At 36.4% G+C, this 27626-nt stretch overlaps 2 protein-coding genes across 7 annotated transcripts in view; both read left to right on the top strand.

Annotated features, from left to right (window-relative positions):
- Positions 1-25: 25 nt before the first annotated feature.
- Positions 26-20372, top strand: LOC112394376 (tenascin-R-like). The gene is made up of 6 exons (XM_024737162.1): positions 26-32; positions 638-788; positions 1239-1345; positions 4229-4326; positions 20225-20312; positions 20362-20372. The coding sequence occupies exons 1-6, from the start codon at positions 26-28 to the stop codon at positions 20370-20372; spliced, it is 462 nt and encodes a 153-aa protein (XP_024592930.1).
- PTPRQ (protein tyrosine phosphatase receptor type Q) overlaps positions 20336-27626 on the top strand; it is a 205234-nt gene continuing 197943 nt past the window's right edge. For all 6 annotated transcript variants that reach the window (XM_024737186.1, XM_024737185.1, XM_024737184.1 and 3 more), the window contains exons 1-2: positions 20336-20390; positions 21346-21606. In XM_024737186.1, the coding sequence (XP_024592954.1) occupies positions 20372-20390; positions 21346-21606 (280 nt within the window). In that variant the 5' untranslated portion in view covers positions 20336-20371. The remainder of the gene's footprint in view (positions 20391-21345; positions 21607-27626) is intronic.

The raw sequence follows: 27626 nt of genomic DNA, 5'->3' as shown, positions 1-27626 counted from the left end.
TATAACTATTTTAGATATTCTTGACATGGATGGTATGGGAACATTGATTTATGTATTTAGAAACTGGTCATGTCTGGTATTCTTTTACTGTAATAACATAGAATGGAATTGAGAGAGAATATCGTGGCAATTTTGTTCGTTTCTTATACATGGGAGAATTTTAAAGGGGCAACAAAATATATATTATACACTATTTTAACATTTTTTTTTTCAGAAAATAAGGGAAGCGTTTCGTATTTAAATTGCAGTTAACTTTCCCTGCTGATTAACCTTGTCACTGTTTGGTATTTAATTAGAAAGAGTCCTAAAAATCATTAACTATTTCTGAGGTTGGTGATTACACAAGACCAAGATACCACCTCTTCCTACATTATAGAAGCAGGGGAAATATTGAGTACAACACTGCTGGGGTACATATCGGCTCTGTTTCAAAGTTTACAATGATTCTTGTTTGTTTGTTCCCCCCCCCACTCTTTTAACTTCTCATATCTACCAGGAAGAATAAAAGGAATGTCTTGGTTACCCTCAGAGTTTGCAAAGAGTCAAACAAATCCTGAGAGTATTTCAGGGTGGTTATAAAATAGGTGCTTTGTACGGTAGAAAACGTTATTTTACGTGTATGTTTTAAATGATATAGCCCCAAGTGCGGTTGAATTTCTGAATCACAGTAGGAATTCAAATGCAGTAACCGTTAGCTGGCCTTCAGCTAGAAGTCTTCTGGACGGATACATTATTTCAATATCCAGTGAAATCTTAATGAAAGAAGAAATCCTGCCTTCCACAAAAAGGTATGAAAATATTGAAAAGAAATTATATCAAGTCACATGGAACACAAAATGAACATTTTATATGTGTTGTTAGAAAGCTATGTTAGTGGTTTAGTATAAATAGAAATTAGAAAACTTTTCAAGAGAACTTTTTGGACTATAGTGTGATAGGAATAACTAAATCTGATATACAGTACCAAATTATTTATGCTAATAGGTAGTAATGAATTAATTCATGATTTCATCATGCTTGTATGTATGACATACACACTTTTTGACTTAAATTTCTCCACGTAAGAAGCTATGCTTTCTCAGTAACTGTGTGTAAGCGTAGCAAATTGTTTCCATAATAGACAATAAAAAACCAAAACTTATATATAAAATTCTTTCTGCAAATAGTGTGAGAAGATGGAGTTTTCCAAATGTTTCTGAGCTAAATATCTTAATGTTTGATTTTTCTTTAATGTGTAGGACATTCTCATTTAACAGCCTTTCTCCAGGGACTGACTTTTTAATTAGCATTATAGCTACCAAGGGACTAAAGAGAAGCCATCCTACTGTCCTCATGGTTAGCACTTGTAAGTTCATTTTATATTTAATTAACTTTTCATGGGTTAAGGGAAAATAGTCGTGTTTAAAGCCAATATCTAGTTAACAATCAATATAGAAGTGATTTATGACATTATGGCTTGAAGAGAAGGAGTACTTCATTTACATGGAGAATGCCTGCATTATATTCCTTTCTCTATCATTTATTGTGACCTTGGGCAACACTATGTGACCTTGGGCAAAACTATGAGGTTCTTACTTAAACCATGAGAATAATTATTCCTGCCTAGGTATAAAATCTTGTTACTAAAATCAAATGCAAAGCTCTTTGTGAAAAGAGCAAAGTACTCTGAAACCCTAAGGTATTGTCATCTTGAAATACTCGATATTTTTCTAATATTTTGACTATATCTGTTAACATGTGGGTTTTCTCTAGTTACTGAGAGCGGGGGCTACTCTTTGTTGCGGTGCGCAGGCTTCTCATTGCAGTGGCTTCTCTTGTTGTGGAGCACAGGGACTTCAGTAGTTGTGGCCTGAAGGCTCTAGAGCGCAGGCTCAGTAGTTGTGGCGCACGGGCTTAGCTGCTCCGCGGCATATGGGATCTTCCCGGACCAAGGCTCGAACCCGTGTTCCCTGCATTGGCAGGTGGATTCTTAACCACTGCACCACCATGGAAGTCCGGCACTGTCTTTTCAGTTGCATTTCTTGGGTTCAGTTTGCCTCTTCTGACCTTATTAGCATCACTTACACGTATGCCTGCCCTGAACATACACAGATGTTCCAAAGAGCCCTGTCACTTGTGGGTCACAGTCGAATGTGTGCTCAAGTACCCATGCCCTATCAGTGTGAGAGGAGGCTTCCTCTCAGGATTTGCAGTGTGGAGGATGGGAAAGCACTGGAAAATGCAGCAACAGTCAAATCAATTCCTGGAAAATAAACTAAAAAATTTGAGCACTTACTATACAGCAGCAATGGTACTATGTGCTTAAGTTACTGTGTTGAATCTCCTGGAGTTATCTAAAATGTAAGTTAAGGCTCATAGGCATTCATAACTCATTACGGAAGGTGAGATTTAATCCAGGTATCTAACTCTCAAACTGACACGACACTGCTGCCTCTCACAAAGGCCATCCTAAGAACCATCAGCAAGAGATGAGAAAAAGCTTTTGTAAAAAAAATGGTAGTTCATGTTTTATGTCAGTGAAAGCGTCTTAGATTGCTGCTTGGATTTGGTTGTGTTATCATTGTCAGCACCATCATCATCACCGTTGTCATCACCATCACATTGGGTGCTTGTTCTTTGTCAGGCACTTTGCTAGCGTTTTCTGTGCTTTATGTCACTGAATTCTCAATCATGATATTCATTCTACTAATGATGATGAGATGCATGGTTTTTTACGAATGAGGAAACTGAGGCTTAGAGAATTTCAGCAGCTTATACAGGATGACAGATTTGAACCCGTATTTCCCTGACATCAAATTCTGTCCTTGTAACCACTCTGCTTTAGTGGAAAGGCCACTATGCTATAGGAAGGACTGACACTACCCATTCTTAGCTCTATGGCTTTGTGAAAATCATTATTCTATTTGGACCTCAAGCTCCTCATTTCTACCCTAGGTTTAATAGTACATTCTGTATTTTTAAAAAAATTTTTATTTTATTTTTATTTATTTACTTTTGGTTGCATTGGGTCTTCATTGCTGTGCACGGGCTTTCTCTAGTTGTGGTGAATGGGGGCTACTCTTCGTTGCAGCGCTTGGGCTTCTCATTGTGGTGTCTTCTCTTGTTGTGGAGCACGGGCTCTAGGTGTGCAGGCTTCAGTAGTTGTGGCATGCGGGCTTAGTTGCTCTGTGGCACGTGAGATCTTCCCAGGCCAGGGCTCGAACCCGTGTCCCCTGCATTGGCAGGCAGATTCTTAACCACTGCGCCACCAGAGAATTCCATACATTCTGTATTTTAAGAGGTTGTTGCTTTGGCTGTGTTTTCCCAAACAAACCTGGCAACTTCCCCCCCACCACCCTTCGCACTTTACAATTTGACTTTTGTCTTCTATTGTATATTAATAATTTTTGGTCTTTTTTGTACCTCTCTTTCTTTGCAAGCTACCTCAAATCCATTTGGAAGTAGATGGAATATTAATAAATGTAAAAAAAAAGCTAAAATATTATGGGACTCTGGGGAAATAGTAAGTTAATTCCAGTTGAAAGGGAATATACATCAAAGAAAAGTAGAATAAAAAGGATTGTGAATCAGTGACACAGGTTTAAATCTACCACTGGATTGAATTCTAATAGACTTAAATCAATAAGTAAGTAAGTACAAAAAAAATCTCACACAGAATTTGAATATTAGATGTGAGATTATTCCAATAAAATTTTAGTGTGGCTTTTCTTCCAGTTAAGGAAAGAAATACTACATTTCATTTGAAATTTCTATAAATTAGAAATAGAGACATGCTACTGAATTGAAAAAATAAGTTTCTAGAACCTTCTCAGATAAAATGTTTAAAGGGAAAAGGAGTTTGGAAACTTAAGGAAGGGGGCTAGATATATCTCTTAACTTACGCAGTGCATAAAATTCTAAGTTAAAAATCTCACTTGTAATAACTTCATACTGAATTCTGCTTTGACAAAAATAAATATGAAAATCCATACTTTATATAATTTTATTGTGGAAAAAGGCTTTCTAGAAAATTTGTTTTCCTGTTGCTTTGTGGAGGTGAGGAGCCTTGAGACTCAAGGTAAACAGCCTGTGCAAGATCACTTAGTGCTAAACTGACTAGAAAAGCCTGCGTATCGTGTCTGTCTTCCATCGTGTGACACTCAAGTTTATCAGTCCAGTACAGATAATATGATAGAAAATGTTTTTTTTTTCAAAGCTTTCATTTCCGTGTCTTATTTCCTTGCCCTAGATCCAGACCCACCATCAGATTTGCTGATTTTGGGGCAGGAAGAACACACAATATATTTGTCTTGGAAACTCCCACAAGGAGGCTTTGAAAGGTTTCAGGTAAAGTTGGTATCATGCAACCTTGATGTTTATTGAGGCCTTTATTTCGCTCCTTTTTGTCCTTCATTTTACATTTCTTAACAGTTTAAGAAATTATGGTACCACTCCTTTCCTGTAAGGTTTTCCTCCAAAGTAAATTTTCTGTTTGTTGCTTTAAAAGTACAGAGTTGTCATGGGAGGTTTTCAAATTTGAGTAAAAGCTGGTACTTGACTTTAAATGAGTTCGGGTTTTCAATGGAGATAGACACGTGCTTTTGTAGTACAAAAACGTGAATAAAGAAATGCTGGTGCTGGAAGATAGTGCTTCTGTGACAGCACTGGCCACAACGAAGATTCCAGAAGTTAAAGACAGGTGATGTGCCACAGGCTCCCTTTCAACTCCATTCTACAGATTTTAGTTGAGAGTGGAGACTTGCAGCCCAGAGGGTAGGAGAGAAAGATGTACAGAGAGACCGCTTTTCAACTGTGTCTGTGAAGTAAATGCGTATGTTTTTGTTGCTTTTGCTGTTAATAATGTGACCTGGCATCACGTGAGGACATATTATACACACCCTACGTCCTGCATTGTGTGGCTTGCAGAGAAAGCTTCTGGAGATAGCACTATTGCTTTATATTCTACGTGGGCAAACGAGTTTTCTATATTTTCATAGTGGTAGGAGATGGTAATTTTAGTTGTAGATAACAGAAAACAACCTGAAATAGTTTAAGAAATAAAAAATTATTGTATTAATGAAAGAGTGCGTCATGGACACCAAGGCAAAGAATATAACAAGGTGTTGGGGAGAACTGGAATCAGATGTTTAAGGCTACTGAGGCCCCATGCATTATTTTCTTACTGTCTACTTCTTTCTGCTCATCAGCCGTAGTTTATTTTTATTTACTTATTTTTCCTGATGACCAGCTTTCTCTGTTAAGCAATCCATGTGGTGAGTGGAAAAATGCCATGTACAACTTCTAAGCACAAATGGTGCATTATGAACCACAGAGAAAGACAGATATGCTCCCTAAATTCCCAAGGAAGGGACTGTGATTATTCCATATTGTAGACACCCAGTCCAGTTTCAGTCAACTGTGCTTGTAGTGTAAAAGTGGTGGCGGTGGGTCTGTGGGTGATGGGGGTTATAGAGTCATTAGAATTTGAGCAGATACAACAAAAGGTGTTTCCTGTAAATGAAAAACAATATAAAGTTTAATAATTTATAGAATCAATACAGCCTAAAAGGAACCAGAGCAGTAAAATTACCAGACATTTGAAATGAACTAATTAGTACATCTGGGTTTTATATTTGAGTATGAACTTCTTAACAATGACAGTTCATAAGAGAAACAAGATATTAGTCACTATATGATAGATATAAAAAGAATCCACACTTTTTTAAGGTATCTGGTACTAAAGACAAAGAGGGGTGTAGTGGGCAGAATAATGGCCTTCCAGAGATCCACAGCCTAATTCACAGAACTTGAAATACATTATATTACATGGCAAAGGGGAAGCAGATGGAATTAAGTTTGCTAATTAGCAGGTTTTAAAATAGGGAGATTATAGAGAGTCTAGATCCAGATGGTGGAGTAGGAAGATCCTGAGCTCACCTCCTCCCATAGACACACAAAAGCTACAACTACGTATAGAATAACTGTCTCGGAGAATGGCCTACAGACTAGCAGAACACATTTTCTACAACCAAGGATATAAAGAATAGGGCACAGTGAGACAGGTAGGAGGGGCAGAGGTGCAGTCTAGTCAGAACCCACACCCCCAGTGCGGTGACCCACAAGTGGGAGGGCTATCACAACCACAGAGTCCACCCTGAGGAGTGAGAGGTCCGTGCCCTATGTTGGGCTCCCCCGCCTGAGGGACCTGCACTGAGTAGAAGAGCCCCATAAAGTGTGGCTTTGAAAACCAGCAGGGCTTATGTATGGGAGAGCCAGAGGGCCATGGGATATGGAGACTCTGCTCTAGAAGGGCTCACACACAAACTCGCTGACTCTTGAGTCCCAGTGCAGAGGAAGCAGCTTGAAAAGCAGCTAAGTCATAAGACAAGAAGATTCATTGACTAGTGTTAGGGTGTGTGCTGGAGGGGCAGGGATCTGGTGGAGCTTTCTTTGGGAATGGAAGGGCTGGTGGGTGCAGTTTATTTTTTAACTCTCCTTCCACCTACCTGGCAGGTACCATTTCTATCACTCTCAATCAGCCTAATCAACACCATGTGCCTGCCCCAGTATCCCCCGAACGCCAGTCCTGCCCAGCCACCCACCCTGGCTAGATTATCCGAAGTAGCTCCTAACCCACCCCACCCAGCAGGTGGCCTTGGCTGGCCCCATGCCCCTCCAAAGCAGCTCCCACTCTGGGGGGGCCAGTTCTGCATACCAGTGTACCTGCAGCAGTCACAGCTGGGCCTCACAGCTGGTCATGCTGGGGCCAGTCCCAACTGTCAGTGGGCCTGCTGCAAGCACGGCCCAACCACCAAAGGAGGGCACACAGAGCTCACATGGGAGATAATCCTGGGGCACCTGGCTCTGGTGACCAAGGAGGACGGCATCACTGGGCATCACAGGACACCTTCTAAATAAAGCCACTCTTTCAAGACTGGGAGATTAGATGATATAACTTATACATAGAAACAAACACAGAGAGTTAGGAAAAATTAGGAGACAATGAAAAACCTTCCAAACAAAAGAACAAGACACAACCTCAGAAAAAGAATAAAATGAAATGGAGATGAACAATTTACCAAGGAAAGAGTTGAACGTAATAGTCATAAAGATGCTTACTGAGCTAAGGAGAAGAATGGGTGAATACAGTGGTTACTTGAACAAAAAAGTAGAAAATATAAAAAAGAACCAGGCAGAACTGAAGAATGCAATAACTGAAATTTAAAATACCCTAGAGGGGAATGCTCAACATCACTAATCATTAGAGAGATGCAAATCAAAACTGCCATGAGGTATCACCTCATACCAGTCAGAATGGCCATCATCAAAAAATCTACAAACAGTGAATGCTGGAGAGGGTGTGGAGAAGAGGAGACCCTCTTGCACTGTTGGTGGGAATGTAAATTGATACAGCCACTATGGAGAACAGTATGGAGGTTCCTGAAAAAACTAAAAATAGAACTACCGTACGACCCAGCAATCCCACTACTGAACATATACCCTGAGAAAACCATAATTCAAAAAGAGTCATGTACCACAATGTTCATTGCAACTCTATTTATAATAGCCCGGAGTTGGAAGCAACCTAAGTGTCCAGCAACAGATGAATGGGTAAAAAAGATGTGGCACATATATACAATAGAATATTACTCAGCCATAAAAAGAAACAAAATTGAGTTATTTGTAGTGAGGTGGATGGATCTAGAGTCTGTCCTACAGAGTGAAGTGAGTCAGAAAGAGAAAAACAACTACCATATGCTAAAATATATATGGAATCTAAAAAAAAAATGGTCATGAAGAACCTAGGGGCAAGATGGGAATAGAGATGCAGACCTACTAGAGAATGGACATGAGGACATGGGAAGGGGGAAGGGTAAGATGGGACAAAGTGAGAGAGTGGCAAGGGGGAAGGGTAAGATGGGACAAAGTGAGAGAGTGGCATGGACTTATATATACTACCAAATGCAAAATAGCTAGTGGGAAGCAGTCGCATAGCACAGGGAGATCAAGATCAGCTCGCTGCTTTGTGACTACCTAGAGGTGGGGGATAGGGAGGGTGGGAGGGAGATGCAAGAGGAAGGAGATATGGGGATATATGTATATGTATAGCTGATTCACTTTGTTATAAAGCAGAAACTAACACACCATTGTAAAGCAGTTATACTCCAATAAAGATGTTAGAGGGAATCAACAGCACATTAGAGGATACAGAAGAATGGATCAGCACCTGGAAGACAGGGTAGTGGAAATCATCCAATCAGAACATAAAAAGAATTTTAAAAAATGAGGATAGTTTAAGGAACCTCTGGGATAACACTAAGCATACCAATATTTACATTTTAAGGGTTCCCAGTAGGAGAAAGAGAGAAAGTTCTAGTAGACCTATTTGAAGAAATAATGGCTGAAAAAAATTTTAACATGGTAAAGGAAACAGACATCCAAGTCCAGGAAGCACAGACTGAAACAAGATGAACCCAAAGAGGTCCACACTAAGACACATTGTAATTAAAATGTCAAAAGTTAAAGAGAGAAATTTAAAAGCAGCAAGAGAAAAACAAGTAGTTACATACAAGGGAGCCCTCTTTTGAGCTGAATTTTTTTAGCAGAAACTTTACAGGCCAAAAGGGACTGGCATGATACATTCAGTGTGCTGAAAGGAAAAAACTTACAACCATGAATGCTTTACTCAGCAAGGTTATAAATCAGAATTTAAGGAGAGATAAAAACTATCCCAGACAAGCAAAAGCTAAAGAAATTCATCACTACTAAAGCAGCCTTACAAGAACTGTTAAATGGAGTTCTTTAAACATAAAAGAAAAGGCCATACCTAGACACAAGAATATTATGAAAAAAAATTCCACTGGTAAAGGCAAACGTGAAGTAAAGGTAGTGTATCAACCACCTGTAAAAGCTACTATGAAGGTTTAATGACAAAAGAAGTAAAATATATCTAAATACTTAAGCAATAAACAAAATAAAAAGATGTAAAAAATTATGTTAAGGGCTTCCCTGGTGGCGCAGTGGTTGAGAGTCTGCCTGCTGATGCAGGGGACATGGGTTCGTGTCCCAGTCCGGGAAGATCCCACGTGCCGCGGAGCGGCTGGGCCCGTGAGCCATGGCTGCTGAGCCTGCGTGTCCGCAGCCTGTGCTCCGTAACGGGAGAGGCCACAACAGTGAGAGGCCCACATACCGCAAAAAAAAAAAAATTTATGTTAAAAGCGTAAAGTGCTTGTTGGGGGAAGTAATAAAATGTGCTTTTAGGGTGCTCTAAACTTAAGTAACCATAAAATTAAAATAGACTTTTTTTTAAGACTTTTTTTTTTTTAAAAGACCTTCTTATGTAGGTCTTCCACCCATTTTTGGATTAGGTTGTTTGTTTTCTTGATACTGAGCTGCATGAGCAGCTTGTAAATTTTGGAGATTAATCCTTTGTCAGTTGCTTCATTTACAAATATTTTCTCCCATTCTGAGGGAGAAAGGTTTATGGTTTCCTTTGCTGTGCAAAAGCTTTTAAGTTTCATTAGGTCCCGTTTGTTTATTTTTATTTCCATTTCTCTAGAGGTGGGTCAAAAAGGATCTTGCTGTAGTGTATGTCATAGAGCGTTCTGCCTGTGTTTTCCTCCAAGAGTTTTATAGTGTCTGGCCTTACATTTAGGTCTTTAATCCATTTTGAGTTTATTTTTGTTTATGGTGTTAGAGTTCTAATTGCATTCTTTTACATGTAGCTGTCCAGTTTTCCCAGCACCATTTACTGAAGAGGCTGTCTTTTCTCCATTGTTTTTTCTTGCCTCCTTTATCAAAGATAAGGTGACTATATGTGGTAGGTTTATCTCTGGGCTTTCTATCCTGTTCCATTGAGCTGTATTTCTGGTTTTGTGCCAGTACCATACTGTCTTGATTACTGTCGCTTTGTAGTATAGTCTGAAGTCAGGGAGCCTGATTCCTCCAGCTCCATTTTTCTTTCTCAAGATTGCTTTGGCTATTCGGGGTCTTTGTGTTTCCATACAAATTGTGAAATTTTTTGTTCTAGTTCTGTGAAAACTGCCAGTGGTAGTTTGATAGGGATTGCGTTGTATCTGTCGATTGCTTTGAGTAGTAGAGTCATTTTCACAATGTTGATTCTTCCAATCCAAGAACATGGTATATCTCTCCATCTGTTTGTATCATCTTTAATTTCTTTCATCAGTGTGTTATAGTTTTCTGCATTCAGGTCTTTTGTCTCCTTAGGTAGGTTTATTCCTAGGTATTTTATTCTTTTTGTTGCCATGGTAAATGGGAGTATTTCCTTAATTTCTCTTTCAGATTTTTTGTCATTAGTGCATAGGAATGCAAGCCATTTCTGTGCATTAAATTTTGTATCCTGGTACTTTACCTAATTCATTGATTAGCCCTAGTAGTTTTCTGGTAGCATCTTTAGGATTCTCTACGTATAGTGTCATGTCATCTGCAAACAGTGACAGTTTTACTTTTTTTTTTTTTTTTCTGATTTGGATTTCTTTTATTTCTTTTTTGTCTCTGGTTGCTGTGGCTAAAAGTTCCAAAACTGTGTTGATTAATAGTGGTGAGAGGGAGCAACCTTGTCTCATTCCTGATCTTAGTGGAAATGGTTTCAGTTTTTCACCATTAAGAACCATGTTGGCTGTGGGTTTGTCATGTATGACCTTTATTCTGTTGAGGTAATTTCCCTCTATGCCTACTTTCTGGAGGGTTTTTGTCATAAATGGGTGTTGAATTTTGTCAAAAGCTTTTTCTGCATCTATTGAGATGATCATATGGTTTTTATTTTTCAATTTGTTAATATGGTATATCACATTGATTGGTTTGCATATATTGAAGAATCCTTGCATCCCTGGGATAAATCCCAGTTGATCATGGTGTATGAGCCTTTTAATGTGTTGTTGGATTCTGTTTGCTAGTATTTTGCTGAGGATTTTTGCATCTGTGTTCATCAGTGGTATTGACCTGTAGTTTTCTGTTTTTATGACAGCTTTGTCTGGTTTTGATATCAGGGTGATGGTGGCCTCATAGAAATAGCTTGGAAATGTTCTTCCCTCTGCTATATTTTGGAAGAATTTGAGAAGGATGGGTGTTAGCTCTTCTCTAAATGTTTGATAGAATTCACCTGTGAAGCCATCTGTTCTGGGCTTTTGTTTGTTGGAAGATTTTTAATTACAGTTTCAGTTTCAGTGCTTGTGATTGGTCTGTTGATACACTTTCTATTTCTTCCTGGTTCAGTCTCAGAAGGTTGTGCTTTTCGAAGAATTTGTCCATTTCTTCCAGGTTGTCCATTTTATTGGCATAGAGTTGCTTGTAGTAATCTCTCATGATCCTTTGTATTTCTGCAGTGTCAGTTGTTACTTCTCCTTTTTCATCTCTAATTCTCTTGATTTGAGTCTTCTTTTCTTGATGAGTCTGGCTAATGGTTTACCAATTTTGTTTATCTTCTCAAAGTACCAGCTTTTAGTTTTATTGATCTCTGCTATCGTTTCCTTCATTTTTTTTTTCATTTATTTCTGATCTGATCTTTATGATTTCTTTCCTTCTGCTAACTTTGGGGTTTTTTTGTTCTACTTTCTCTGATTGCATTAGGTGTAAGGTTAGGTTGTGTATTTGAGATGTTGCTTATTTCTTAAGGTAGGATTGTATTGCTATAAACTTCCCTCTTAGAACTGCTTTTGCTGCATCCCATAGGTTTTGGTTTGTCATGTTTTCATTGTCATTTGTTTCTAGGCATTTTTTGATTTCCTCTTTGATTTTGTCAGTGATCTCTTGGTTATTTAGTGGTGTATTATTTAGCCTCCATGTGTTTGTATTTTTTACAGATTTTTTTCCTGTAATTGATATCTAGTCTCATAGCATTGTGGTGGGAAAAGATACTTGATACAATTTCAGTTTTCTTAAATTAACCAAGGATTGATTTGTGACCCAAGGTATGATCTATCCTGGAGAATGAGCACTTGAGAAGGAAGTGTATTCTGTTGTTTTTGGTTGGAATGTCCTATGTATATCAATTAAGTCCATCTTGTTTAATGTGTCATTTAAAGCTTGTGTTTCCTTATTTATTTTAATTTTGGATATCTGTCCATTGGTAAAAGTGGGGTGTTAAAAAGTCCCCTACTATTGTGTGTTACTGTCCATGTCCCCTTCAATGGCTGTTAGCATTTGCCTTATGTATTGAGGTGCTCCTATGTTGGGTGCATAAATATTTACAAATGTTATATCTTCTTCTTGGTTTGATCCCTTGATCATTTTGTAGTGTCTTTCTTTGTCTCTTGTAATAGTCTTTATTTTAAAGTTTATTTTGTCTTATATGAGAATTGCTACTGTAGCTTTCTTTTGATTTCCATTTGCATGGAATATCTTTTTCCATCCCTCACTTTCAGTCTGTATGCATCCCTAGGTCTGAAGTGGGTCTCTTGTAGAAGGCATATATATGGGTCTTGTTTTTGTATCCATTCAGTCTGTTAAAATAGACTGTTATATGCATAAGTTGTTCTGTATGAACATTGTGCTAACCACAAACTGAAAATCTATAACAGATACACATAAAATGAAAAGAAAGCAATACAGCATAACACTAAATAAATTCATCAAATCACAAGGGAAGAGAACAAGACAAGAAGAAAGAAACGAAAAATAATTTACAAAAACAACCATAAAACTATTTAGAAAATGGTAGTAAGTATATTTCTATCAATAATTAATTTAAATGTAAATGTGCTAAGTGCTCCAATCAAAAGACAAAGTGTGGCTGAATGGTTAAAAAAACCCCACAAGATCCAAGTATATACTGCCCACAAGAGACTCACTTCAGATCTAAAGACACACACAGACTGAAAGTAAGGAGATGGAAAAAGATATTCCATGCAAATAAAATGAAAAGAAATCTGGGGTAGCAATGCTTATATCAGACAGAATAGACTTTAAAACAAAGACTGTAATGGAGCAATTAAGAACATTACATATTGATCAAGGGATCAATCCAAGAAGACGATAAAACATTTGTAAATACCTATGCAGCCAGTATAGGAGCACCTAAATACATAAATGTTAACAGACATAAAGGGAGATATTGATAGTCATACAATAATAGTAGGGGACTTTAACACCCCACTTAGGTCAATGAACAGATCATCCAGATGAAAAATCAGTAAGGGAACATTGACCTTTAAGTACACATTAGACCAGATGGACTTAATAGATAAGTCTATATAGAACATTTTACTCCAGAAGAACAGAATACACATTCTTTTCACACAGGAACATTCGCCAGGATAGATCACATGTTAGGCCACAAGCCAAGTGTCAATAAATTTAAGAAGATACAGATCACATCAAGCATCTTTTCTGACCATAGTAGTACACAACTAGAAGCCAGTTACAAGATGAAAACTGGAAAAGACACAAACACCTGGAGGTTAAGTAACATGCTACTAAACAACCAGTGGGTCAATGAAAAAATCAAAGAGGAAAGTTAAAAATACCTGGAGACAAATGGTAATAGAAATACAACATTGCAAAATCTATGGGACTCAGTAAAGGCAGTTTTAAGAGGAATGTTTATAGCAATACAGGCCTACATCAGGAAACAAGAAAAATCTCAAACAATCTAACTTTATACCTAAAGGAGCTAGAAAAAGAAGAACAAAACCCAGAATTAGTAGAAGGAAGGAAGTAATAAAGATCAGAGCAGAAATAAGTGAAATAGAGACCAAAAAAACAATAGAAAAGGTCAGTGATACTAAGAACTGGTTCACTGAAAAGATAAAGGAACTTGATAAACCTTTAGTTACATTCATCAAGAAAAAAGAGAGGGCCAAATAAATAAAATCAGAAGTCAAAGAAAGAGGAGAGTTACAATCAACCACACAGAAATAGAGGATCATAAGAGATTAATATGAACAACTGTATATATCAACAAATTGAATAACCTAGAAGAAATGGATAAATTCCCAGAAACACACAATCTTCCAAGACCAAATCAGGAAGAAATAGAAAATATGAACAGACTGATTATGAGTAATGAAATTGAGTCAGTAATAAGAAAACTCCCAACAAACAAAAGTCCTGAACCAGACTGCTTCACGGTGAATTCTACCAAACACTTAAAGAAAAGTTAACACCTACTTTATTCAAACTATTCCAAAAAAACTGGAGACGAAGGAATACTTCCAAACTCATTCTAGGAGGCCAGCATTACCCAGATACCAAAATCAGATAAAGACACTACAAGAAAAGAAAATTACAGGCCATTGTCACTGATGAACAGAGATGCAAAAATCCTCAACAGAATATTAGCGAACTGAATTGAACAATACATTAAAAGGATCATACACCATAATCAAGTGGGTCTATATCCCAGTGATGCAAGGTGGTTCAACATCCACAAATCAATCAGTGTGATACATCACAATAACAAAATGAAGGATAAAAATTGTATGATCATCTCAGTAGATGCAGAAAAACCATTTGACAAAATTCAACATCCATTTATGATAAAAACTCTCAACAAAGTGCATATAGAGAGAACTTAACTTCACATAATAAAGGTCATATTTGACAGTCCCACAGCTAACATTATACTCAACAGTGAAAAGCTGAAAGCATTTCCTCTAAGATCAGGAACAAGTCAAGGATGCCCACTCTCACTACTTTTATTCAACATAATATTGAAAGTCATAGCCACAGAAATCGGACACATAAACAAAATTAAAGGCATCCAGACTGGAAAAGAAGTAAAACTGTCACTCCTTGCTGATGACATGATATTATATATAGAAAACCCTAATGATTCCACCAAAAAACTATTAGAATTAATAAATGAATTCAGTAAAGTTGCAGGATACAAAATTAATATACATAAATCTGTGATATTTTTATACACTCATACTGATCTCTCAGAAAGAGAATTTAAGAAAATTTTATTTATAGTTGTATCAAAAAGATTAAAATACATACTGAGGAATAAATTTAACCAAGGAGGCAAAAGACTTGTGTGCTGAAAACTATAAGACACTGATGAAAGAAAATGAAAATGACACAAATAAATGGAAGGGTATACATTTTGATGGATAAGAATTTATATTGTTAAAATGTTCATACTACCCAAAGCAATCTATAGATTCAGTGCAATGCCTATCAAAATACCAGTGGCATTTTTCACATAAATGGAACCACAAAAGACCATGAATAGCCAAAGCAGTATTAAGAAAGAAAGAAAAAGTTAGAAGTTGTATGCTCTCTGATTTCAAACTATACTACAAAGCTAAAGTAGTCAAAATTGTATGGTACTGGCACAAAAACTAACACAGATCACTGGAAAGAAATAAAGGATCCAACCCTCATTTATATGGTCAATTAATTTACAGCAGAGGAGCCAAGAATACACAATGGGGAACAGACAGTCTATTCAGTAAATGGTGTTGGGAAAATTGGACAGCTACATGCTAAAGAGTGAAACTGGCCCACTCTTTTACACTATATTCAAAGAAAAACTCACAATGGATTAAAAACTTAAATGTAAAACCTGAAACTATAAAAATTCCAGAAAAAAAACATAGTGTGCCCTTTGACACTGGTCTTAGCAATATTTTTTTGGATCTGTCTCCTCACGCAGGGAAAACAAAAGCAAAAATAAACAAATGGGACCACATCAAACTAAAAAATGTTTGCACAGCAAAGGAAACCATCAACAAAATGGAAAGGTAGCCTATGGAATGGAAGAAGATATTTGAAATGATATATCTGCTAAGGGGTTAATATCCAAAATATGTTAATAACTCACACAACTCAATATCTAAAAATCAATCCATTTAGAACATGGACAGAGGACCTGTTTAGGCATTTTTCCAAGGAAGACATACAGATGGCCAAAAGGCACATGAAAAGATGCTTAGCATCACTAATCATCAGGGAAATGCAGATCAAAACCACAGTTAGATACCACCTCATACTTGTCAGAATGGCTATCAAAAAGAGAACAAATAACAGGTGTTGATGAGGACGTGGAGAAAAGGGAAACCTTGTGCACTGTTGGTGGGGATGTAAATTGGTGCAGCCCCTATGGAAAATGGTATGGAAATTCCTCAAAAAATGAAAAATAGAACTGCCATATGATCTACCATTTCTCTCCCGGATATTTATCCAAAGAAAATGAAAACACTAATTTGATGCAACTTTGATATACATGCCTGTGTTCAGTTTCCTGTGATTTTATAAGGTGTGGTAGGCAGTATGGTGCAATGGAAGGATTAAGGCCCTGGAATTCCTTGCTTTGAATCCTAACTTCACCTCTGTTGTGAGACCTTGGGCAAATTTTGATCCTCTTTGTTCCTGTTTCCTCATCTGTCAATGAAGATTATTGTTATTCTATAGAATTGTTCAGGGTATTCAGTTAGATCATGTGTTTGGCAAGTGTTCTGGCATGCAAATTCTGTGAGGACTGGGCTTTTTTTTAATCTGCTTTGGTCACCATTTTTTACATTATTGAGACCAGTATCTGATATACAGCAGAAGTCAGTAAATATTTTGATGACTGAATGATTATTAGTTTTCACAGTTCATATTTCACAATCAAGGAAGCTTAGTGTTTTAAAATTTTTTTAAATTAATTTGTTTATTTTTTTATTGAAGTATGGTTGCTTTACAGTGTTGCAGTAGTTTGTTTAGCAAAGTGATTCAGTTATACATGCATATATGTATTCCTTTTCAGATTCTTCTTCCTTACAAGTTATTAAAAAATACTGAGTAGAGTTCCCTGTGCTATACTGTAGGTCCTTGTTGGTTATCTATTTTATATATAGTAGTGTGCATGTGTTAATCCCAAACTCCTAATTTATTCCTCCCCACCCTTTCCCCTTTGGTAACCATAAATTTGTTTTCTATGTCTGTGGGCATATTTCTGTTTTGTATATGAGTTCCTTTGTATCATTTTTTTTAGATTCTACCTATAAGCAATATCATATGAAATGTGTCTTTCTCTGACTTCACTTAATATAATAGGTCCATCCATGTTGCTGCAAATGGCATTATTTCATTCTTTTTTATGGCTGAGTAATGTTTCATTGTGTACATGTATCATATCTTCTTTATTCATCTGTCGATGGACATTTAGGTTGAAGGAAGGTTAATTTTGATGTGAATCCCTCCTTACCCTCTCCCTTGCCACACAGCCATCAGAGTGCTCTTTCTTAAAAGTAAATAAAATGTCATTCTTGTGCTTGAAAGATTCCTTACCATGGCTCAAGGCTCTCCCTGTCCTTTGTGACTCCACCACAGCTCCTACCAATGTCTCCCATCTCAGGAAAGGATGCTGTCCTGAAATCACTTGCTCAATTATCTTTGATTCTTCCCATTCCTTCATTCCTCAATCCATCACCTGGTTCTGTCATTTCTACCTCTGAAATGGATTATTAATGTGTCCAGTTCTCTTCATCTCCACTACACCACCCTTGTCCTAGTTACTCTTATTTCTTATGGAGACCAGCAGCCTAGGTGACAGACGGTAGCCTCTCACCTCCTAACTGGTTTCTCTGTTTCCATTCTTGATTTCCATATAATCTACTTTGCACACACAACAGCCAGAAAGAGGGAGAAAGAAACAGAGCGAGAGAGCACTGTTAAAAACATAGTATCTCTCATTGGTTTAACAACCTCCATTAGATTTCCATTGCCCTCAAATGAAGTCTAAACTCCTTGCCATGGTCTCCAAGAGCTCACCTGATTGGATCTTCATCTAATTATGCTGCCTGCTTGGTTACCATGTTGCTACCATATTGGGCTCTCTTTCTGTTCCTTTAGCATGGCAAGCACTTCCCCATTGCAGGGTTTTTGTGCTTGACATTCATTTTGCATGGATATCTTGCCGCCAGTTTGGATCGACTTTTTCCAATCATTGGGTTCTCAGCTCAAGAATCATCTAGTCAACTAAAAGAAAAATGCACATTGTAAGAGCTGTGACTTTCAATTTTACTCAGGGAATTTAATGTGGACTGTAGCCTAGGAAACAGCCTCTCAAGTAGGTCGAGGGAAGTGCTCTGCAGAGGTAGGGGAGAAGCCAGTACATATATGGTTTGGGGCTAAGAAATACGTGTAGTGACGCATACATCTCCGTAAAAGGTTACTGTTAGTCACAAGACACAGATAATGATTTTAGTGCTTTTCTGTGTATGGGAAAATGTAAGAATCTGGGTTCATTAAAATTCTTCCTGAGATATACATCTAACTTTCTGAGGGGCCTGTGTTTCCAAAGCACAGAGTGCCTCATTCTGTTTTACATCCCAGATTCCTTTCAGGGTGTATTGTACGTCAGCAACTGCAGTGGCTAATGACTTAATCCTTGTAGAATTAAATGGTGAGCAACATTCTGTTTTATATTCTCATCTCCTTCCTTGATTACCTAATCTAAATAAAATCACTCTTTCTATTCACTCTGTGATGTAGCTGAGTTATCTCATTCATTTGTTAATATTGAGTAGCTTGTTGTTTGGCGTCACCACTAGAATGTAAGTTCCCTATAATCAGAAGCCTTACCTGTCTTGTTTACCATAAAATACCTAGTACCAATAGTAATGCTTTCCTTGTAATAGATGCTCAATAAATATTGGGTTGGCCAAAAAGTTCTTTCTGGTTTTTCCATAAGATATTATGGAACGAACTTTTTGGCCAGCCCAGTATTTGGTAAATAAATAAAACTTTGCATAACAGTGTTCCCATATATGATTGGGGTGATTATGGAGGGAGGATATCAATACTGAATATAGTTACCAGCAAAGGGTAGAACTTGAGGTGAACTTTTAGGAACGGGTAGTGTTCAGACTCACGGAAAAGAGGAGAGGATATTCTACACGAGGAAGTTCACAGATAGGAGAGAGCGTTCTATTTGTCATTCGTAAATGTCATTCAATGATAGGGGCATCTTGAATAATAAATGATTCATGAAAAATTCTAGCCTTTCTAGAATGATTTAATTCATTCCTGTTTTAGTGTAGGTATTCTCTAGAGAAAATTCTAGGCACTTATAATGTTAATTGTAAAAGATCCACATTTTTTACCCTTATCTGTTTGTCCTAATTCTTATATTGCAAGACAAGTGCCTAAAAAGATGATCTTTCCTTGGGGTTAACCGAAGCCATAAATTTATTTGTTGTCAGATAAAATATATATCCCTAGAATTATGTTTTTACTATTTTTATATGAACACATTTTTTCTCAGAGACTGTAATTTATGTATTTCTTAAGTAAAACTTATTTTAAGAAATCACATTAATCTTTCAGGCTCAGATTGTTTATTAACTATATCACTAATGATTATTCTAGTCTTTCTCAACCAATGAAATTATTTGTTAAATTTTAATGAATTAAGCAACAGTATCCTGGTTGCTTAGCAAAGTGTACTTGCATAATTGGGATCATTTTCCTAATCATTTAAAATTAATCATCCCAGGTTTCAAACTATGCTTTAAAAGTAGAAATAAAGCACAAATTATGTTTTGTTCAATTGATTTCTATTAGATGTATGAAGTCCACATAGTTGGGGAAACAAATTTCTATTTTACAAATTTATTTTTAAAAATTTACATCATTTTATCATGAGATCACTGCAGTCAATTTCTTTTTCTTTTAACCCTTCATGAATGCCTTACTATGATTCTTTGTATGTCTGAATTTAGCACTTCATTAAGATTATATTCTTCCTCTGCTACATGGTACTTTTCCCTACCATTTCATACCAGAAGTTCTCGGCATTCTATTCACTATTCCTATCTTCCCATATGCCAGACAAGCAAGGTGATCGCCAGTGACACCTTATAAATCAATAAGCAATGATATGCTTCTAGACCTCATGATTATCTTCCTTCAGTAACAAAACACTCTTCCCACAAGACAGTGATAAACATGTTTGCCTAGGAAATTTGTTTCTCTGACTCTTACCACATGACAAGTGTTTTTTAAAGCATAGTGTAATTTAAATTATAAAATTAATGCGATTACTTTCATTTAGATGTATCTTTTCTTTTATAACATGAAATATAGAGTAAAGAAGACTAAAGATTGTTATGAGTAGCTTTTAATGACTTAAAAAATCCCCAAGGTATCGGAACTACCAGGTTACTTCTTGGTGAAGATAGGACAGATCACAAAATCTGCTCTGCAGTATTAATCTATGTGATGTGACTGGTATCGAGTTCGTGACAAATCATTTTTAAATCATGAAAAACATGTATTTCTCTCTCTCTTTCTCTAGATATCCTATTATGTGACATCTAGAAAGGAAAAACTATTTAAAGTAATTGTTTATAGCAACAAAGCCAAAGTCAAGAATTTGACTCCGGGTATGGAATATCTGTTCCACGTGAAGACAGTTAGAGGCAAAGATTACAGCATATCTGTAATGAAAAAAGTGGCTACAAGTAAGGAAATGTCATAAATAAAATTTTTGCTTTATAGTTTTATAAGAACTGAAAGTATTTTGGCCCAGCATAATTAAAGCTATTTTTAAACATAAAGCTTGATAATTAAGGAATAATGATCATAATATGATTAAGAGAGCTCTCAAGATATATGTGAACTTAAAAAAGTCTTTGTCTAAATGTATTGGGAACTACATAGAGTTTTTTTTCTAATCTGAAGCAAACATGTATATATATGTATGTACATACATATCATGTATGTCACATATGGAATATATGTATACATATACACACATTATATATACCATGTCATAATGATATAAATGCAATTCATTTTCTATTGAGGTGGGGGTTTGATAAGCAGAGAACTTCTAGTTTTTCTTCCCTGATGGTTGTAAATTCGTTGTAAATCAGTTTCATAATGTTTTGGAGTGGGGTGGAGTAATAGTGTTTGTCACCAAGTCATGTGAAAGTTTATGATGTTTACAGGATCCCCTCTCGGTGGAAACTAAATGATAACGCAAGAAACAATATTATTTCACCTGATGAATGGATTAAAAATGCAGGGATATAGGCATGCTGAAAACTTTGATGTAGCTGAAAGAACCACATTTGAAAATGCCCTTACTTCTGGCCCTCACACCCTCTCTTATTCTGTTTCATCTTCAACCACCATCTAGCTATCTGCTAGGTGGTAGCTAATGAACCTGTAACTGTATCATATAAGGATATTTCTGGTTACAAGCACTCAGGAGGCACAATTCTAAAGGAATGACTATTGGAAGTGACTCATGATTGATTAAGGAAAGATATTTGGGAACTAGGGAGGATGTTAATGTGTCACTTAAAATAAAACTCTTGTATATGTAGCTGTTTAAATTATACTATTTATGTTTGCTTTATTTTTACATATATGTGTGCCGTTTTTATTTACATATATTTACCTTTTCAATAGAACCATCCAGGATATGTGGCTTAACGTTGAAAGCTGTGAATACTTCTTCTGCAAATTTAATGTGGAATCCAACAGAGACCAACTTCACTCATTACAAGATTTATATATCAAACGGAACATTTGCTAAAGAATATCTTATTTGGGAAATGATGACTGAGCACACAGTTACAGATCTGACTCCTGGTAGAATATATAACATCACAGTACATAGAATGAGCGGCAATGTTGAAGGATCCGGCACCTTTATCAGAGTTGTTGCAGGTATACAAATTCTTTTTGATATTTAAAAAATTTACATTTGTATTGCATATTATACTGTTCAAGATAAAACTTCAATGCATTTTTTGAAATTTGAAATTTTACAGTCTATAGGATAGTTCAGAGGGTAAAAATACTCATTTTACTGGGATATTCTGAGGATTTTTGAGATATGTAAGATGTAAATTGGATAACATAGTATCTGGCACATAGTCAGTGCTCAATAAATGTAGCTAATACTATACATAGTTTCACATCAGATGAGAGGTCCAGCTAATGAAATTAGGTGGTTGATTTGGGGATCATCCGTTCTCCTAAAACCTTGTTCTTTGATATTCCACTATGTGCTATACACATGAAAAAGCATAGTCTTAGGGTGTGTGGAGAGTAATAAAGGATACAAGCATGGAAATACATATAGTATAAGTCAAATTAATAGGGAATGATTACCTTCATAGAATGGATGGAAAAGCCTCTCTGGGGCTGCAAAAGGATAAGGAGTTTCTAATCAGATTAGAGGGCATGTGGGGTGTGTGGAAAGGAGGACTCACAGAGAGAGGGAACAGTCTGTGCAAAATTATGGAGGTGTAAATGATACGGTGTATTTGTGGAACTTTAAGCAATTCAACATTGCAAGATTTTATTGTTTTTATATGAGAAGAGAACAAAATCCTATTCTGAATAACTTAAAGCATCACTTTTATATCTGAATGAAGTTGTGAAACCTATTAATATTTAAAATTTTTCAAAAGAGAACAAGATTGCAGTAATAACTAATGCGATTACTCTTAAATGATCTTTAAGGCTATGGATCTGACAGATAACCCAAAGCAGACATATGATGATAACTCAGTCTATAGATATTTGTTATGTGGGTGTCACACTGTATTAGTTTCTTATTGGTGTTGTAACAAAGTGCCACAAGCTTTGTGGCTTAAAATAACACAAATTGATTGTGTCAGAGTTCTGTAGGCCATAAGTCTGATATGACATGGTTCCCATCAGGCTAAAATCAAGATATTGTGAGGGCTGTGTTCCTTTCTGTAGGCTCTTTGATCATTCAGGTCGTTGCAGAATACTGTTCCTTGTGGCTGTAGGACTGAGGTCACAATTTCCTTGCTGGCTGTCAGCTGAGATCTGATCCCCTTCTAGAGAACGTCTCACTCCTTGGCTTGTGATCTTCTTCCTCTATCTTCAAAGACAACAAAGGGAGGTTGTCTTGCAGTCATGATTCAATTCTCTTTTTCCTTTTTTCCCCATTACTTCAGACTCCTCTTTCTCTTCTAAGGGCCTTGTAATTAGATTGGATCCACCTGGATAATCTAGGTTGCTCTCCCTGTTTTAAAGTTCACAATCTTAATTCCATCTGCAAAGTCCCTTTTGCCATGTAATGTAACATTGTCACAGGTTCCAAGGTTTAGAATGTGGGCATCTTGGGAGCCCATTATTCTATGTGTCTTACATACTATTGTTCTTCTAAATGTATATATTGTTCTCCTAATGTATCACATATATATATATGATAATGCAAAGCAAGCAGAGTTCAGAAATCATACACCAACTTTACTCCTGGATTTGACGCTTGCTAGCTGAGTACTATTGGGCAAGTTACCTAGTAAAAGAGTTGATGATCTCTGAGATTCCTTATGGCCCTTAAACACTCTATTACACTTAATTTTTATATTCTATATCAATATATAAGGCACATCTTTATTTCTTAAAAAGCATGTGCATTAAATGATGAATGTCTTTTTCTTCAGGATTTTGCAGTAGGTAAAGTACACAATCAAACACATTAAAACTGGATTCACTGTAGAAGTTTTAGTCTATGGCAAGGTTTCTTAACCTCAGTACTATTGACATTTTGGGCTGGGTGATTCCGTCTTGTGGGGATCCGTACTTTTTAGGATGTTTAGCGTCATCCCTGACCTCTACCTACTAGATACCAGTAGGATCCTCTTAATTGTGACAATCAAATTTTTTTCTAGAAATCCCCAGAAGTCCAGAAATTGCCATAAGTTGGCAAAAATCACAACAGATGTATGGTAAGCACTGATCTGTATGGTTAGATAGAAAAATCAAATAGTCCACTGAGCAAAGGTTGAAAAAATATACAATAAATAAAATGTTTTGCTTACGTACAAGTCAAGGAGACAGTGTGGTTAGTGTGAGTGACAGGATTCGCTCACTGAGATTTTGATCAGAGGAAAAAGTGAGCAAGGTAATGCCAATATCAGGAAAGTTTCATGGAAGATATGGAATAACAATGGTCATTTTAATTAAAGAGAGCACTTTATGAAATAGCAGGAACTTGATGTTCTGGTTGGATTGTGTGGTTTAGGTGATGGTTTTGAGAGATTAGATGTAGGTAATGGAGAGCTGTGATTTGGGAGGTGAGCTGATAAGAGGAAATGGGAAAGGGTGGTTATCTAGGTTTTCTGATGTACCTCTGGAGCAGAAAGAGGTTTTACTGCCCTACTTTTTATAAAGGAGAGAGTGGTGATCATGGAGCGATGCTGGGCAGAGCACTGAGTGGATACGAGGAGGGAGCTAAAGCTAAGAAATGAAATGGCAGTAATGCATGGTTTTACTAAGAGATGACCAGGGTTTATAGGGAAAGATAGCAGAATGAACAATAGCTTTAATTATAGCTTGCATTTACTAAGATTTTGCTATGTTCAAACCACTCTTCTAAGCACTTTACATGTGTTAACTTATTTTATTCCCACAACAGTGTGTGGGATAGGAGGATTATTACCTTCAGGTTGATGAGGTCAGAGAGAAATAGAGAGGTTAAGAGTTTTGCCTAAATTCTTAATTTATGTGGCAAAGCTAGGATTTGAACCTAGTTATCCAGTTATAGGACCTGTGACCAGTGCCTTACTAAAAATTGATTTTTTTAGACACTTGTAGCACCTAATATGATGCTGACTTATTAGAGGATGTTTATTTTACTATACCTAGCCCCTTTCCAAAGAGGGAAGAAGCTACAGGAACTTGATAAATAAATGTTGCCTTGACATAAGGACATATTTGGATGGAGTCTCCTAAAGTTAAATTGGAGGTCACTTCAACTAATAATCTTAGACTTTAAAGGAAAATTATAGATCATCCTATTAATGCTTGAATCCTTTCTAAAATGTTAATACATTTAGGATTTTTCAATGTGCTATTATTCATAAGCCACTTTGTGAAGGTTAGAGGGATGCAAAGTTATCAAGGTGATTAAACCTTGAGCTCTGAAGCTATTGCTCCTGGGTCCAAATCCTGGCTCTACTATTTATCTATTTGCTTTGAGACCTTGGTGAAGTTACTTAAATGCTTTGTTCCTCAGTTTTCTCATTTTTAAATGACAATAATCATAGTATCTCCTTATGATTTGTTACAGCTGTTACATAAAACAATGAGTGAAAAAGCTTAGTGCGGTGTATAGTGTATCATAAACTTGATATGAGTTACTTCTTAATATTCTATATGTCTGATATCTCCTCAGTCAGAACATATATTATACCCAACCTGTGATAAATCATGAAAAGGCTTAAATGTGATATTGAAAGCATATCATATACAGTGTTGGTACATATGAATTATAAATAAAAGTTAATAATAATGGTGATGGGACTTTTAAGCCTTCACATTTTATTTTAAAGTGTCTGTCCATTGTAGGCTTTGTTTCCTTGGTACTGTTCTGATAGGTTTGTTTGACTCTTTTGCGGGTATACTGAAGTATGTAACATTTTGATCTCATTTTGTATACACTCTTTTAAGAATCAGAATCTACTGAGGAACTCCCTAAGAAGCTTGCTTTTCCATTTTGAATCTCTTCTTACTCTCTGTCTCAAAGGTTAATCCACCATAGTTTGTATCAGAACTTTGTATGTGAGGTCCTTTTAACTCTTTTGAGCTCTTTTCCTGTATAGACATCATAGGATCGTACTTCTGTTTTTTTCTCAGTTTCTTGAAATGCAGTTGAAGTAAATTCACTGAAATGCCAAGGAGAAAAGTTGAGAGATGCTTTAGAGCTGCACTGTCCAGTAGACAGTGATTAGCAACACGTGACTGTTGAGCCTTGAAATAGGACTAGTCCAAATTCAGATGTGCTCTAAGTGCCAAAGACACATGACATTTCAAAGACTTAGTATGAAAAAAAAGTGATATTATTATCTCATTAATAATTTCATATTGATTATGTGTGAAATGATGTTTTTGATACGTTGTGTTAGATAAAATATATTATTAAAATTAATTTTACATGTTTCTTTTTACTTGTTTAATGTGGCTTACATTGTATTTTTATCAAACAACGTTGCTTAAGTATGAATCACAAGACACATACTTAAGCCTATTTAGGGCTCTGAGCTACCCTGCAATAAAAGAAGATGTTTAACTTAGAAAAGGAATTATTTAACAAAATGGTTTGATCATAAGACATGTATTCAATTCTAGGGATTTAGGGTATTAAGGATTAATTTTTGGAAAATTCTGGTCTAAAAAAACTGATGAGGCCTAGAATTCCTCTTGCTAGCCGTAATTAAATTGAACATTATGTGATTTTTTTCTTTTAGAACTCAAAATCCACCTCATGATCTGACTTTTGTTGGTTAATAACAATTAGATTGAGAGTGATATTTTTGCTTCATATTTTCCTACCTTTTCAGAGATTAAATTCCATGGAGTGCAAATAATGTACTTATTATGGAATCTGTTTCAGTTAATTGAATCTTCCAGTTCATATTCAGGAAGCTACACTCTTTCACAATGACTTAAGCATTACTTCATCTCTACTACCTTTTCCTGAGGGCAAGCCTCCCTCCTCTCTGCTCAGACTACCACAAAATCCTACTAATTGGCCTCGTGCTGCCACTTTTGCTTCTGTCCAATTCGTAGCCCATATTCTAGAGTAATCTTTTTAAAATTAAAAAAAAAGTCAGATTGTTTTTCTGCTTAAAATTTTTCAATGTTTTCCATTGCATTTAGGGGAAAAAAATCTAAAATGTTTATCGTGGCCTACATGATCATCAGACTGTTCTTCTTTCTTAAATGATCCCACAAGGCAGGCTGGTTTTCTCAGTCATTTTAAATTCTGTCCATTTCCAGGGCTTCTATTCACTTTGCTTTGAAAGGTCTTTACCAAACTGTCCTGAAGCTTCCAGGCCTTCCCTTTTTATCAGATTGGCAAATTTCCAGACAAATATATTCTTCCTTCTCTTGGTGAGACACACTTCATCCTTGGCCAAGGGTTCTTCAGTGTGTAATCTTAAGCCACAGTCTAGGAAACTGCATCCTATCTCCCCACCATCTCAGTAAACAGCCCTTCACTTCTGTCTTCATTTTTCTTCCAAAGTCTCATCCCAGCTCTTTTTCTAGTTTCTTGCCTAAGAGGTCGTAAATGTTAGTTACTTTTTAGGACTCTTGAAGAGGTAGTATCAACCCTTACATAAACCAGCAAGTGTGAGTAGTGGTCGGACTTCTGTCATGTTAGACTTCTGTCCATTTTAAAGTGGGCTGGCCAGGAGAATCAAGCTCTTTCTCTCAAGCCTGAAAATACAGAAGACATAGGTCTGTGTGCAGAATCATCCAGGAAAAATGCCAGCAGCTATGTACAACAAAGAAATTCTACCCATCACACACTGGGTATTTCTCTGATCTTTCACCTTAGGTTTGCAGCATTTCTAAAGAGGTATTATAAAACTGTAGTGCTCACTGAATGGACAACTTGGAGATGATACCAAGAGAATGTTTGTTTCTTTGAGGATGTCATGTGAAAATTAATTGATCAATATTAGCTTTGGCCCCTAGGGAGACAGTTGTATTATAAGGATTAAAGGAACTTTTCAATGAACATTTTGGTACGTGACTCTTTTTGAAAGGAGATAAGGAAAACCATTCTAAAAGTGTATCCCCCCCAAAAAGTACTAGGAAACTGACCTGTTACCTATTTTATGCAATGTGCCCTATCAGATTTGTTAGGAAATGTACACTTTATTTTTTTTAATATATCTATTTCCAAATCATCTCTGGTG

The sequence above is a fragment of the Neophocaena asiaeorientalis genome, unplaced genomic scaffold (genome assembly GCF_003031525.2).
Source record: "Neophocaena asiaeorientalis asiaeorientalis breed wild unplaced genomic scaffold, Neophocaena_asiaeorientalis_V1.1 scaffold134, whole genome shotgun sequence".
Lineage (NCBI taxonomy): Eukaryota > Metazoa > Chordata > Mammalia > Artiodactyla > Phocoenidae > Neophocaena > Neophocaena asiaeorientalis.
The sequence above is the reverse complement of the archived record's forward strand: the minus strand, read 5'-3'. Positions and strand labels throughout refer to the sequence as shown.

Bases quoted from the DNA above. Each gene is read 5' to 3' on its own strand.
- LOC112394376 (XM_024737162.1), top strand. The intron at 1,346-4,228 runs GTAAGTTCATTT...TCCTTGCCCTAG, and splicing joins TGTCCTCATGGTTAGCACTT to ATCCAGACCCACCATCAGAT. The intron at 4,327-20,224 runs GTAAAGTTGGTA...CTCTTTCTCTAG, and splicing joins GAGGCTTTGAAAGGTTTCAG to ATATCCTATTATGTGACATC.